The 15117-nt window shown below is 39.3% G+C and overlaps 2 protein-coding genes across 3 annotated transcripts; both read right to left on the reverse strand.

The window, feature by feature from the left end:
- Positions 1-1129: 1129 nt before the first annotated feature.
- kera (keratocan) lies at positions 1130-7912 on the reverse strand. 2 transcript variants are annotated; one of them, XM_034235896.1, is made up of 3 exons: positions 7811-7912; positions 1463-2337; positions 1130-1299 (listed from the first exon to the last, which is right to left on the reverse strand). In XM_034235896.1, the coding sequence occupies exons 1-3, from the start codon at positions 7840-7842 to the stop codon at positions 1130-1132; spliced, it is 1077 nt and encodes a 358-aa protein (XP_034091787.1). In that variant the 5' UTR covers positions 7843-7912. The 2 variants fall into 2 exon arrangements, with proteins under 2 accessions (XP_034091787.1, XP_034091788.1); XM_034235897.1 differs by lacking the exon at positions 7811-7912 and adding an exon at positions 5634-5695.
- A 3153-nt stretch (positions 7913-11065) lies between these two features.
- On the reverse strand, positions 11066-14811 carry lum (lumican). Its single transcript, XM_034235788.1, has 3 exons — positions 14728-14811; positions 12921-13799; positions 11066-12581 (listed from the first exon to the last, which is right to left on the reverse strand). The coding sequence occupies exons 2-3, from the start codon at positions 13792-13794 to the stop codon at positions 12427-12429; spliced, it is 1029 nt and encodes a 342-aa protein (XP_034091679.1). The 5' UTR covers positions 13795-13799; positions 14728-14811; the 3' UTR covers positions 11066-12426.
- Positions 14812-15117: the final 306 nt, after the last annotated feature.

Raw genomic sequence — 15117 nt, forward strand, 5'->3', positions numbered from 1 at the left:
AGAAACATGGATTATATTTGAGAGTTAATTTTTGGATCAACCGGTGTGGATATATCAAATGTATTATTTTTCTTATATTTAAGGTTGATTTTAAGGTAATTTAAACACGGGAGTTGTACATAAAATGACAAATTAGACAAGGTCATTTTCTCATGTTTTTTTTCAGATTTTTATTCAAATTAAGACAATAAAATACAATCTCTTGCTCGGTTCATTCAGACAAATAATTACCAACATTAAAAAATACGTTTTGACATTAAAAAACATAAACATGTATTGCTTTTGTTTAAAAAACATTATGGATTTTGGCCATGAATATTCACAGGTTTCTACATATTTTCTTAAAATATGAAATCTAATTATTATCTATGGTAAATATGCATATCTGCAAAATAGAGCATTGTCCGAAGTAAAACAACAAACCTGAAACAAAATACATTAATTTGGCTTCAAGTCTACAATAAAGCTAAGGTTTTCCTGAAATATTATAAAAAAGAATAATACAATAATGTGTCCTCAACTTGCTATTAACATACCAGAATAACTTGCATAATGATTTAAAGGACAATCATTGATCAAGTAAGGGGCGGGAATTAATAAGCATTTGCTTCCTCCTACTCCCTTTCGGACACATATGATTTTTTATTATTATTATTAATATGAAGACTTTTTTTTGTTGAATATATAAATATTCTCATGAATGTGGATAAATACTGTATTTTAACAATACGGTATTCTGTTTTTCACATTTGTTATTTTTTATTTGTTATTTTTTTAATCTGTTCGAAATAAAGATTGAAATGAAATGAAACACATGTTGTTCTCCTATCCATCTTAATCACTGTCATGCTACATTACAATCAGATTGTAATTCTGAATTGTATGTAAAGATGTTACACCAACATAAGGCACAAGTAGTGGTCAACAAAGTGCCAAGCGTGTTTAAATCTTTTGTTCCTTGTAAATGTTGTACTTTCTTTTTAGTTAGAATTTTTCTGAAAAATGTAAATGGTATCTGGAACTGAAGAAACTTTCATAGGTGCAAATATTACTCATGCCATATTCACAGATAATCATCATTTTTTGAGAACATTTGAATTTTCTAGAACATGCTGATTTTTTTTGGATCTTAGATGACAATGGACGTCAGGAGACGGAAGCACAGAATGACATCTCTGGGAATTGGTGGCTTAATGTCATTGCCGTCCAGTCTGAGGTAGCGCAGGCGAGGAACACTTTCGTTGGAGGAGTCTTCCATAGCCTCAACGGCGACAGGACAGATGTTTGCGCCACTTACACCTGTAAAAACAAAGGCAATAAATGACTTACAAAAGCATTTCAGGATACTTCTCTGATGCACAATCCTATTTAATGAACACATAGAACGAACCCACTATGAATCTACACAATACATGCATCAAAACAAGTAGCAGTATGTGCTTTTGGTTAATGTCAGACTTACTTTTTATATTGTTGTGGTCGAGGTGAAGGTGTTCAAGGCCAGCGGGAATGAGGGGAACCTCAGTCAGCTGGTTGTGGGAAAGCTGCAAATCCAAAATGCTGGACACATTAAACACATCTCTGGGAACTCCACTGCTGCCAAGCTTGTTGTAGTTGAGCCTCAGAAAGGCCACTTTTGGTAAACCTTTGAAGTAGCCAGCGGGGATCTTCTCAATGTTGTTGTCATCAAGGAAAAGCTGGGTAGTGGTGGGAGGTAAGCCAATAGGCATGCTATTCAGCTGGTTCTTGGCCAGGTTGATCTGCACCAAGTTGTTTAGGCCTTTCAGGCTCACCTCGGTCACAGCATCATCCATCAGCTTGTTCGCCTGGAGGTCCAAGAGGTTAAGTTTATCCAGACCAATGAAGACACCAGGAGGGATCTTGGAGATGCGATTGCGGGACAGACGTAGAGACTCCAGGCTGGCTGGAAGGGCAGATGGCACAGAGGACAAGAGGTTGTCATCCATGTAGAGGTGCGCCAGGTTAGGCTTTGTACTTAGGACACCTTCTTCCACTCCTTCACTAGTGATTTTGTTGCGGTTCAGGTTCAGCCAGCGCAGCTGTGTGGCGTTACGAAGGGCATCTGCTGACAGCACTTCGATTAAATTGTTCTGCAGGTAAAGATACCATGTGTGTGGAGGAATTTTGGGAATACTCTTCAAGCCCTTATTGTCACAGTAGACAGCACGAGGGAAGTTGGGGGGACAGCTACACTCCCGAGGGCAGGCTTGAATCTGGGCCAAATATTCCTCATGAGTTATGTCCTGGCCAAGAACTTGCCCAACCAGGCACAAGGTGCAGAGAAGGCCCAGGAGAAGTGCCATTTTTCCTCCAAATCTATGAGGAAAAGAGAGAAAATATTATAGGCAAATAGACATCTGAATGCGCTAGACATCCAAGGTACAGAGGATCAGATAAGGCAAGGCAAGGCAATTTTATTTATATAGCACTTTTCAGCACGTGGCGATTCAAAGTGCTTTACAGAATAAAAGCAAACAACATTTAAGAACAAATACAGCACAAATACATTATAATAGATAAGATCCTAAGAAATCATAACCCCATTGTAACTGATGACCCGTACTTGTTTGCATTTGAGAACATGTTTCGTGATCCTAGATTAGCCTTTCTCACTCTAGAAATATGAAAAACAGTCACTTTAAATGCTGTTAATCATACGGCTAGCACATATCCAAAATTAGTTAAACTCTGGCCCAAATTAGCAACATTTCACATGCTCTACCACTAATGTCATTATAGTTAAATTCCAATGGCAGGTGCCAACAGAGCGAGGTAACACGTTTTTTTTTAGATCATTTCCTTGCCTACCAATGACAAACTGAGATAAGAGACAGGATGCAGAGCCAGGTCAACTTTAATTACATTAGGACAATCTTGAAGCTCAGGTTTTACATGTCAGTTGTAAGATGCACAATATTCAATAGACGTTCATCGCAACATGTATAGCTAAGTTTACAATGGATCTGGAAGTCCACTTGCTTTGTTTTGTACAGCTGATACAACAATGCTATTGATGCTACAACTATAAACAGGGGTACAAACAGTTCTAAGAGTGCAATACAATCAATGCTATGTAACAGAGAAGGGTAAAAACTAGGGCTGTCAAGTTAACGCATTAATGACGCGTTAACGCAAAAAAAATAACGCTACTAATTTAACGCGATTAACGCATGTGTATTTTTTTTCCTCGGCCGCCCCTTAGTTTCAGAGCGCATCGAGTTTAAAATACCATCTACAAGCTGATGCTGACCAGTAGCGTGGTGTGGGAAAAAAATTAGGGGAAGCCAATAATACGTCCTTTCTTTTGGGTCGGGGGTGTGGTGGTATGTAATGTAATAACGTAACCAGATGAGTGATTACAGCACCCGGTATCATTTTATACACATTTTTATCAGATGCAGGACTTGCAAACACCTGTTATCTAACCGACAGGTCCGCACGCACTCTCCAGCCCAAACTCTAATAACATTCATTCATTCACAAACTAAATCAGGAGACCTTTAACGTTTTACGTCCGATTCGCTCCTTTTTTCCTCGCTGCTCCAGTTTGGGCATCGGCCTGTCATCAGATTGTATTTGTTATTGCTGCTGTAACGGAAGTTTAGTACAATTACTTTTGATGAAATACTCCAAATCTCCACCCTCCATAATTGCACTTGCTTCAGTTGCTTGCTTCTTTCTAACGGCGGTGAGAGTGATGCAGTGGCGCTATCTATCTTCTATCGATTAGATTTATCATTCGAAAATTATAAAAGTAGGGTAGACATGTGGATATTATCCGACTGAACAAAACTTGCATTTATCTAACAGGTTCGTTATCCACTGACCTTATTTCGAGCTATTTTCCAAAATCCTATGGAGAACTCCCATTGCTTTTTTGTCGAGGGAAACCGAGAGCAGCTTACTTCCGGATTTTAGGAGCGTCACTGCAACACTAAGTTGATGCGATTTGATTGGATTGTGAGGCAAGGGAAGCCAGCCGCCTCTGGCTTCCCTTGGCATGGCCCTAACCAATCACAGGTTGGCAGGGGCATCACGTGAGCCTCATCTGATTGGTCAATCCCTCAATTTTTTTCCACCAAGGGAAGCCAGATTCGGCTGGCCTCCTCTCGCAACAGTGAGTGCAATCTACTGTTTCACCATAACATCTAGAGGGGCGCTGTTTGTTTCACTCTTTGTAAAATACTCAATGAGAATGGGGGAGAGACGGGCCGGCAGCAACACACAGCAAAGGAGAATTATCGAAACAAAAAAAAGTGTTTTTATTTATTTAAATTATAACTACAATCCGAAAAAACAGGGGAAGCCTGGCTTCCCTTGGCCTCCAGGAGAAAACGCCACTGTGCTGACAGCCCCGCTCCTGCCGCCCGCTTGTGGCAGACCACACTTCCACGCTCACCGGCAGGCACCGACTGGCTATTGGGAGGACCGGGAGGGTGTGTGTATGTGTGGCCCGAGCGAGTGAGAGAGAGACCTTACGTGCATTGTTGTTAGCATCTGGTGCTAGCTAGCTGCGCTTACGGATATGGAGCTGTTTAAATGAAAACAGAGGAGCGACATTTCGCCACAACTGCGCCGAGCACTTGACTTTATGCAGGCAGCCAGACAGTGGGACATTGTACGAGAAGTCAGCACACTCAGCACGGATAGTGCGCAACATGATTGCAGCGTCCAGGCAGCTCCCGTTCGAGCATATGCCTTGAGTTGCACATAGCTCCAACGATCCATCACACACACACACACACACACACACACACACACACACACACACACACACACACACACACACACACACACACACACACACACACACACACACACACACACACACACACACACACACACACACACACACACACACACACACACACACACACACCCATTTGTATTGTATTATTGTATGAGAGAGGTTCCAGGTTGAATTGAGGCGAATATTTGTAATGTTCAGAGGTTGTTGTGTTTAATATTCATGAGAATATTTGTCATTGTTCAAATGATAATAAACATTAGCATAAAGCATATTTGTCCACTCATATGTTGATAAGAGTATTAAAAACTTGAAAAATATTCCTCTAAGGTACATTTAGAACAGATCAAAAATGTGCGATTAATTTGCGATTAATCGCGATTAACTATGGACAATCATGCGATTAATCGCGATTAAATATTTTAAACGACTGACAGCCCTAGTAAAAACAAAAAAGAGTGGTGAAATGAACATAATCTGAAGTCAGCTATCATCTTCGTTCCAACCATCTATAAGCATGTTCTTGATTCATCTCAGCTGTCATCTGGTGCTTGTTTAAATTCTTGATGCACTCAACGTTTGTCTGGAACTCATTTCGGGGTATTCCACACTTTTCCAAGGATGGACGCACTTCAAAGTCAAAGTCGGCACACCTGCTTTTAAAGATTTGTTCTTTCACTGTACAGCAGTCAAAGCTTCTTGACACAGCTTTGGGATACGAAATGTGGCGCAAATAATAAAAGCCTGATCCATGCTTCCACAAAGGTAAAATCCAATCAGTTGTCGAAAGACAAACTTCTACTAAACTACTAACAATGTCAACCAGATGTTTCATTGTTCATTGCTTTCCAGAAACCCATCTTACCTTGAACTTGGTAAAGTCCGTTTTGCCTGTGTTGCTGTTCCTCAGCAAGTAATTGGGCGTAGTCCAAAAAGACGAGGCTGTACCTCTCTCCTCTCTGTATTTGTACCACACGTTTTTCATTCAACCTGTGACTCATGATGACACCAAAGCTTCCCTTGGCCAATGAGATTCTCTCAGGATCACAGGTCATAATCCCATGTTAGTATATAATGTGCTAAACCAAGACCTGGCCCACTTACAAACAGGCTAATACAAGCCTAAGTGTACTTTGTTTGTTGGCTTCACAACCCGTCCTCTTTTTATTGGCCCTTGGTGTCCTTTGTCAATCTTTTGTCCAGGGTCCAAAGTGCGATCGGATTCAGGATTCATTCATCTGCAAATCTATGCAAATTGTAAAGTCTGACCTTGTTTGCAGTCAACAGAGATTTTAGAATGTACACAAAGTCAACAAATAGAGCTCATTATAATTGTGGTGCAGAGAGGATTGTCTCCGAATGCCAGCGAGATGCCAATTAGACCAAGACCCTAAGCACATGATCACCATCATTCACCTGGAAGGATGAGGCCTTACTTTGATACATTTTGGGTCAGATTTGGTGTAAATGTTTAAATGGACCTCACTTGTGTCAAAAAGATGGATCTTTTTATACTGAATATCATTTGAATGCAACAGCATTTTGAATTGTCATGGGGTTCAATTGAGTCAAACCTTCTTTTTTCGTAACAAGTGGGGCATCATACATATTTGGCTGTTGTAAATGCTGTAAATTGTTTTGATGAATACCTTAGTTTACATTGAAAGAGAGGGAATCCATACTGCTAAAGCGTTAAGATGAAAGACTGCTTCAGTACAAAACATTGTCTTCAGACATGTAAGGTGATGGTTTAATAAGAGGGAGGTCAGGCATAATCTTGGGGATTTCACTGCACACTGACCTGGCAAATTGTTTATGTAGAAACTAGCCAGCGTAAGGATGGGTGACCTTTAAACACGCTCACATGAGATCGTGCTGATTCCAAGGGATGACGCCGGTAAAGGCTTGAATGTAGATAATCACAGTTGAGTTGTGTGAGGATAGGGGCAACACTTATCCATGATCAGCCATGCAATCCCATCAGAGCTCCTCCTCTGTTTGCCAAGGTGCGTCTATGAACGGTGATTGCCCTCCGCACATTAAGAGAAACTGTACTTTGATGACACATTCCTATTAAGATGAATGGAAACTTTACTGTACTAAATATCTTGGCTGTGTAGGACATTACACCTCACTTCCTTGCATGCCATTCTCTATTTCTTTATCTTTTAATCACAGCATGTGTAGTTATTTAGAGATATCCATAATCATTTTTGAACATCCCAATCATTGAAAATTGTCATTATGGGCTTTATGTATCTCATCTTAAATAAATATATATTACTATGAATACATCTTGACTACAATCTGCCTGGTAGACTGAGAAGTAACACATGCAGAGGAATATGATAATGCTGATTTCCTGCAAGGGGCTTTGTGTCCGAGCCAGCTATGTTTTGCAGGATCGGTTTCATTTGAAGGCTCTACTTAAATCCACATGACTTTGAAACATTTGGAAAAGTTCACATGGCTTTCTGCCTATAAAGCTGAGAAAGTAACTGTGTTTATGGATAATTATAATGCGGAAAATAACTGGTTTGGCTGTGAAATTTACTTTCCAAGATATGTGTTATGTATACACTTGAGCCATAGTTTAGCAAATTGATTGATTACAATTGTGTCTATCAATCTATCTATGTCCGGACATTAAGCATTGTAATTCATAAACTAGACCAAATTAAAGAAAAACGGCATGTAACAACGTGCCCATAAACACTTTCAAACACTTTTTTAATTTCCAAGGTTCCTTCACCCCTTTTACATTTAAACTGCAAGTACTGGAACAGATGCTAGCAAGGTGCAGCACATCAAAAGATGAAGATAATTCAGATAAAAAACATTTGAAAACGGCACTGCCCAAGCCTGTGCTCCTCCTCTCTTAAACAGATGTATTACTGAAGAAAGATACATTACATTACATTACATTACATTGCATTTAGCTGACGCTTTTATCCAAAGCGACTTACAATAAGTACATTCGACCAGGAAGACACAACCTTGAAGAAAACAGAATCATATAAGTACATCAGGTTTCAAGTTTACCTGCTCCCCGAACAGGTGTGAGAGGTCTGCATTCAGTCAGGTGCTGTTTGGTTCTTGTTGTTTTTCCAATGAACTCTGATGAGTGTCCCCTGTTACACTTGTATTGTTGTAAGTTGAATTCCCCAAAGGCTGCACCTTGGACACCAGTTGAACCAAGAGGATGGAGCATGTGTTGTCTGTGGGAGGACAATTGTGGGAGAGTTGGGATGTCCTTTCAGAAATGGTGTTATCTACTTTTCTGCCAGCCCAGCAGTTTTTTCCGCCTCTTTTTTTTTTATCCCCTTGTTTTTTATAAAATGTGAATTCATCAGTGTGGCGTGGCGTTAAGTGTGAAACTGCTGTCACTCCACCCAACTTAACCATTTGGTCCATTTGGGTGCACGACCATTTCATGGCTCATTTCAGCTGACAGGCCATTCGTTGTGTTTTGTAGGCTGTCAGGTGAATTTACAGAGGGCTTTTTCATTCAGACATTCACACCAGGTGGATTATGTTTTTCTTTATTTCTTTTTCAAACAGATGTCTTCTTTTTGCAGTTTTTCCCATCATGCCTACAAGGGATAATATATGATTGACTGTCACTGTAGAGAATTTGAACACCTGGTCAATGCCAGAAACAGCTCCGAAATACAACACTGTCTAGTGCGGTAGAGCAGGAGCCCCAGATCACTATCAAAGATAGGCAATACTAAAGTTCTACTTTATTCATTTTATATTGGCTCATCCATCAAATATCATGGACATGTGTAATTCCAGTAAACGTGGAGCCTTTAACCTATTTAGATAATTCAGCTCCTTATGGGTTAAGGTTAGGTTTGGAATAGGGGTTAGAATAAAAAAAACAACCTCCCCAATGGTGAGTGCAAGAGTCATGAAATGTGGCGTATCTGATGGTCTCCTCCTTCCTGTCATGTGTACCCAGTTTGTCGCCTCTAGCTTTTTCCTTTGATGTAGCAGTCATTGAAACCCATTCTTGCAAAAAGGTATGATCCTCATATAACAGCGGAACGGTAAGTGGTACAATCAACACATTTGATTTGCGTGCATGTGTCTCCCCCCTGCTTGTGTGTACCAAGTTTGGAGTTTCTGACTCTTTCTTTTTATGTAGTGGTCATTGACCCTCCAGGGTTAGGGTTAGGGTTGCTTCAATCTTTTGCTTCGCTGCTGACTCCCCTCCTTCTATCTGTCACTGTTCTCCAGCAGTGTGTATACACATCTGTCTAAACTTTAAGGGAAAAGGAGGAGAATGTACAAGAGATAGGGGGATAGCAAACAGCAATTCTGAAATGTCTGACTTGAGACTCTAAAGACAAGTTAGAGACAAGGAATAATAATAACAACAGCGGTAAAAAGAGAGAACAGCTGGAGGTGGTCTGGACTAAAGGAGGGTCTTTGGAATTTGGCTGCCAGTCTTCAACAGCTGATTATACTTTCACTTATCGTCAAGCAGGAGGATGTGAGGTTTAAGGTTTTATAAAAGAACTTTATTGTCTAGACACAGACAGCAGGAGCTGCACTCATGATTTAAATAAGGGTAACACAGGAGGAAGAGGAGGAAATTGTCCTAGATTGGGGATCGGTACGAATGACCATATTAAAACAGGGGAAATGTGAAAGCTGCTAAAACAAACATGTAGCATGTTGTAATGGTAGTGGTTGTGAGTAGACTGATAATATTTGTACCTCCCAGGATGTATTAAATGGCATAATTATGTATTTAAATGACCACTCGGCACCTTAAGACAGACGACTTTCATTTACACAAGCGAGTCAAAATAAAATTAAACTCAACCCTACAGCTGGATCTAATTACAAACACCTAGCAGTAGCCTAAATCAAATGGGACATCTGGAAGCCGTTTACATAATATGTAAATGCCAGGAATCTAATCAACTAACCATCTTAAATAGTGTCTGCTCTAGTAAGGAACTCTTGACTAAGACTTTTAGAAGAAACTAGTGGTGTCAGCACATGTGGTCAACATCAATTAGTGGTAATTGTTACAGTTGGTACACAGTTTTGGAAGGGCACAATCTATACTTTAAATTAAGTGGTTTATGTCAAAAAATACATCCTAAGAAATTGACTATTAAATAGTCAGTTTAACGTCTTGTCTTTCAATACTGTAGAATAAAAATGTTATTTAAATCTTATAATTACAGAAGTACAAAACTAGGAGAATAGTCTGCAGTTGCTCCCAGACTTTTTGGACACTGATACTGTTTGGAAGACATCAACTAATAATGAATAGCAGACATTTTAGGCTTTGACATAATCCAGAGTCTTTTTCTGATGATCTCACAATAACAATCCACAGCAAGAATTGACAACTTTATGAAGTTATAAATATTTTCATAATACAGACCACCACATTTGTTAATGTGCTCCTAAAAATAATAATTGATTTGTGCCAAAGAATAATCCAAGATTAATTTCATTGAAATAACAAAACTCATAACTGTGGTTATGTGCTAAACCCTGCAACCCCTGCATCCCTCCAGGACCAGCTGTTTTTTTGTTTCATTCCTCAGCTTTGAAATGGGGGACAGATCATAGGTTCTCTCTGTAACTACAGTAAATGAATGACTTGAGAAATACAAGGTAAAATATGGGCAAACAGGGGAAAACCACAAGGTATGACTCCTTGAAAACAGGCCAGAAAGGAAGATGGTAGCTGCCAAAAAAAGCACACTTTACAGGATAAGAAGTAATGTGGAAATAATCATGCCCAGTAGTAATGGACGTATTCTCCATTAACTTATTGTTTTGTTTGTTGGCTGCTTTCACTTGGCTTCAGCTTGTTCTTAAAAGCAGACTGTGAGATAGGTTTTATAATGTAACTGGCTACTACATGTTTAACCATTGAAGAGCAATACGATTATTATGCAAGGTTTGGGTACAGCAAATTCACTGTGTGGTCAGTGACATTAATGAAAAGAATACTAGCATTTGGTTAATTCAGACAACTTTTAATAAAACATACCTTATAAAGCCTGCATAACTAATAGTTTTATTAAATTAGCAAAATATATATGTTTCTTTTATAATCTGGTCACACCTAAATAGTGGCTATTTTGGATTTATATATAATTAATGTTTGCTTTACCAACAATTAATAAACCATTATTCAAAAAACATTCACTATTGTTAGAAGTATATTTTGAGTACATTTAGATAAGCAAATAAATTAAATGTGCAGGGCAATCCTTAATGTTAATTATGTTTATGCTCAATCAAATGAGATGACTTCACAAATTTGTTTCCATACATGCTCAAAGTTTATTCATCATACAAATATGCTGGAAACATAGTTGATTGAACTCTGTTTGGTTTCCTCAAAGCAAATCCAAGAGCAGTTACCAAGTCAAAGGCAACACAAAAATCACGTTAAAAAAAACATTATTCTAATAACATCAACCCAAATGACACTGCTGCCAAGTTGTATTGATAAGAAGCAGTTTTTAAACATGGTGAACAACAACATAACAATGAGAGCGCCTTAACTGCAAAAGCTGAAGTTTATTATAAAAGAATGGTACCATTGGTTGCATGCAGGTAATGCAAATGTATACAAATCAGCAATGCACATAAAAGTAGACAGCTAGAAATGAGTTCACGTTAAGAAACATTTGACTTATGATTTCCAGAAAAACCTCCTACAGTATCACCTCAAGGTTGAACTGAGTAAGTAGTTTCAAGGTTAGTACCAATGTTTTTTAAGCATGTCTCCTTCATTCTTCTCTTCTTCTCTTGGGCATTAAGGAGGTTTATTGGTTGGGTTTAATTATCGATTTGTTTTATTTTATAGCTCAAAGAAGTCAATCATTCAGAAAACATGGTATTTCAGCCAATGCACCATTTATGAAGAAGGCAGACACGACTAACAAACACTGGTATTTTTCTTAAAACCAATTTGATCAATTTAAGTTGTTTACAAATGATATGTCTATGTAACTACTCTTTATATTTGCTCATAATTTCTTACATCAGGCATTATACATTGGAATCTGAGAACGCAGTCCTTTATTTACTGGTCCTTTGCACAGCAATGGATTCATTATTGTACCCACATTGTATTATACATGCTTAACATTGGAACACACAAGACAGACAACAAAATCACGATTGACGACTGAATTGAGACATTGGAGCCATTTTTCACTCCATTCGGTCTGTATTCAATATCACCAAATTCAAGTTTGGAATGTGTGTGTTTATTATCAAAGTAAATGAATACATTTTTATTCATAAAACTTTTGGTCCATTAATTATTACATTTGTTTGTATTTTGTATACCGTCATGTTCATTAGATCACTGAGATCACACATCGTACCTTGAGCCAAATATCCCAAATTCTTGTACGATGTTTGATGAATCCAAACGTTTTATTGCATGTTTGGATTGCATGAGATATGTTGCGAAATTGTTGATAGCTTGTATTGCCATATATTGTATCTCAAATGTGCCCAGCTCTTGATTAATTCCAGATATGAATTAATATGATGAAGAGGACATTACAGATATTACATCATTTTAATCCAGAAGCCTTTGGACTGATCTGTGTCATCGTAGTGGAGAGGGGGTCATGGAGAGGGCATATATTTGAGGGAGGTCCTTATTCAAATATGACATCTGAGGCCACGCGCAGGCAGTTGGAGGATTCAGGGGGCATGCTGCTGTGAGTGACCATGTTACCGTCCAGACGCAGATGCTTCAGGTGGGAAAAGCTTGTAGTCGAAACATACTTGCAAAGACTTGTCAGCTCAAATTCTGCAAAAAATGGAGAGAAGGTTGTGGATGTTGGCAGAAAAACAAATGACTCAAAAGTTATTATATACCATCAAAACCTCTTATACGAGGCTTCAAAAGGTACACTTTGGCAATAACGCCCAAAGAATCATAGCAATATGCCTGCAAAGAAAGCAAATAGGACGACCATACATGGTTTTAAACAGTTCACAATTTCAAATATTCCAAATAGTAGACTTTACATATTTTATGATGAGGAAACCTTTTGTGAGGCATTCTAAATGTAGACATAACATGAAGAGAGATCCACAAAGCACCTTTAGAAAAATAGTCAAACAAGAGTAAAGAGTTTCCACTCACTTTCAATCTCGTTGGCCTGGAGGTAGAGTTGCTCCAGATGCTCGTTGATCTCAGGGATGGACTTCAGTTGGTTGAAGGACAGGTCCAGCTCCACCAGTGAAGTCACGTTGAACACTCCTGCAGGGATTCCGGAGTCCACCAGCTTGTTGTGCGAGAGCCTCAGGGACTGCAGCAAGGGAAGCTTGCCTAGGTAGCCTGCTCCAACACTTTCAATTTCGTTGTGGTCAGCGTAGAGGATTTCCAGTGAACCGGGCACTCCAGCCGGCAGTTTCTTCAGCTTGTTGTGGCTCAGATCCAGGGACAGCATTTTCTTCGGCCCTTTAAATGCCCCCACAATGGCATCAGAGGTTAGCTGATTGTATTGAACATTGACGAAGGTCAAGTTCTCCTTGTCACTCAACAGTTCAGAAGGGAACTTGGACAACTGGTTGTGCATAATCTTCAGCTCGTCAAGGGACTTTGAGGGAGGGATGACTGGCTCTGTCAGGTTGTTGTTGCTGAAGTATAATTTCTCCAGGGCACTGAGTTTGTCGATTGTGCCCTTTTCTATTTTAGCATTGGTAATCTGGTTGTTGTCAAGTATCAGCCAGCGAAGGGTGTCGGTAACATTATCGAACACTCCTGCCTTGATCTCTTCTATCAGGTTGTTCTGAAGGTACAGGTACTTGATTCCTGTAGGGACTACTGGAACAAACTTGAGCTTGCGGCTGTCACAATACATGGCCGTCGGGAAGTTGTATGGGCAGTCGCAATCTTGATGACAGTTAGGCCCTGAGGGCCCATGCCGGGAAGCAGGTTGGTAGTCATAATCATCATTCTGGCACAGGGCCACACTGACCAATAGGAACAACAGGGGTAGACGAAGAGGTAACATTACTTCTGGAGATCCAACAGACAGAAGGAAAGTGAAAGCAGAAGATATGTTAGAGGGGTCAAAAGCAACAAATGTTAACTTATAACAGCATTGAACCCTAACCCTAATTAATGGATATGTTTGATAAAAGCCTCAAAAGCCAAAGTAGGATGTATTAATGCATCAAATAAAAAGGTGAAGGATAAAATAAAACTTTAACACAAAAGAGTCCAATGAGTGCAAGATTTCTTGATTCAATGATCTGTGTCGAGCCACATCATTGCAGCTGCAGCTTCAACCTAACTGCATTACTTCATCTGCAGCACTTCATCTATCAACTTGGTACATTTCTACACAAACAAGCTATTGAGCAATAATGCAAAACAGATGTTTGAGTAGTACATGATAAAGATATACGTACATCAATGCACTCATGTTAAACATATGTTGATGGTATGAAGCACTAAATACAGGGATGTTAATCCTTTCATTTTATATACAACAAAGAAAACCAACAGAATGAACAACTTAAATCAGACATATAACTAGTTTAGGATCATGACTGTACAACATCAACCCTGCAGACAATGCAGAACAAGTTTGATTAGTTCCAGACACATAAAAAATGCAGAAACTGGATCCAAGTGCAGAACAGATCCTTCCCCAAAGTCACAGAAAACTATTAAACAGTTTACATAGCCACTGCAGTTCTGTATAAACATGCAAGATCTAGCTAAATACACCTTTTTTTCTGAAACGTTATGCAAATCCTCAAACTTCTAAAATGTTTTTTCTTTTTGTTCCATGCACAGGAATTTTTGCCTTCTCTGTTTCTGCACTAGCCACTGCCCAAAAGCCTGACAGTGACAGCTGATAATCTCACCCGGAAAACAGAAATACAGAGAAACAATCAAACAGGAAATCATAAATCCATGCAACCACATGCAAGCTTACCTGTGGTTCTCTATCTGTGTGTGCGTGGGGTGGAAGGGCAGTAGGTAAGACAGTGTGGTGTTCAAAAGCTTGAGGTCTCTGGAGAAAAACACAGAGGGAAAGAAGGAGGGAGGGGGAGGAGAGACAGCGAGGGGTAGATGGAGAGAAGGAGAGGGAGGAGGGGAGGCTTCAACTTTAGTCAGGTCGTCACATAAATTGAAGGAGTCATCGGTATGGATTTCTGAGCAAGCAACATCCAAAAACTACTGTTAACTAGCCAAAATGCAACAAAGAACACAACTATTACACACAACAAGTAAGATGCTCTAAATAACACCTTCACCTTTTACAATGTTTATCACCTTCACAGATCAATCACTTCTTCTTCTACTTGTCCTCCAAACAACCACC

Source organism: Gymnodraco acuticeps, unplaced genomic scaffold (genome assembly GCF_902827175.1).
Source record: "Gymnodraco acuticeps unplaced genomic scaffold, fGymAcu1.1, whole genome shotgun sequence".
Lineage (NCBI taxonomy): Eukaryota > Metazoa > Chordata > Actinopteri > Perciformes > Bathydraconidae > Gymnodraco > Gymnodraco acuticeps.

Bases quoted from the DNA above. Each gene is read 5' to 3' on its own strand.
- kera (XM_034235896.1), bottom strand. From the start codon at position 7,842: ATGCAGACCTCTCACACCTGTTCGGGGAGCAG. The intron at 2,338-7,810 runs GTAAACTTGAAA...TTTTCCTCATAG, and splicing joins CACACCTGTTCGGGGAGCAG to ATTTGGAGGAAAAATGGCAC. The intron at 1,300-1,462 runs GTAAGTCTGACA...TTGTTTTTACAG, and splicing joins CGACCACAACAATATAAAAA to GTGTAAGTGGCGCAAACATC.
- lum (XM_034235788.1), bottom strand. From the start codon at position 13,794: ATGTTACCTCTTCGTCTACCCCTGTTGTTCCTATTGGTCAGTGTGGCC. The intron at 12,582-12,920 runs GTGAGTGGAAAC...CATTTTTTGCAG, and splicing joins CCAGGCCAACGAGATTGAAA to AATTTGAGCTGACAAGTCTT.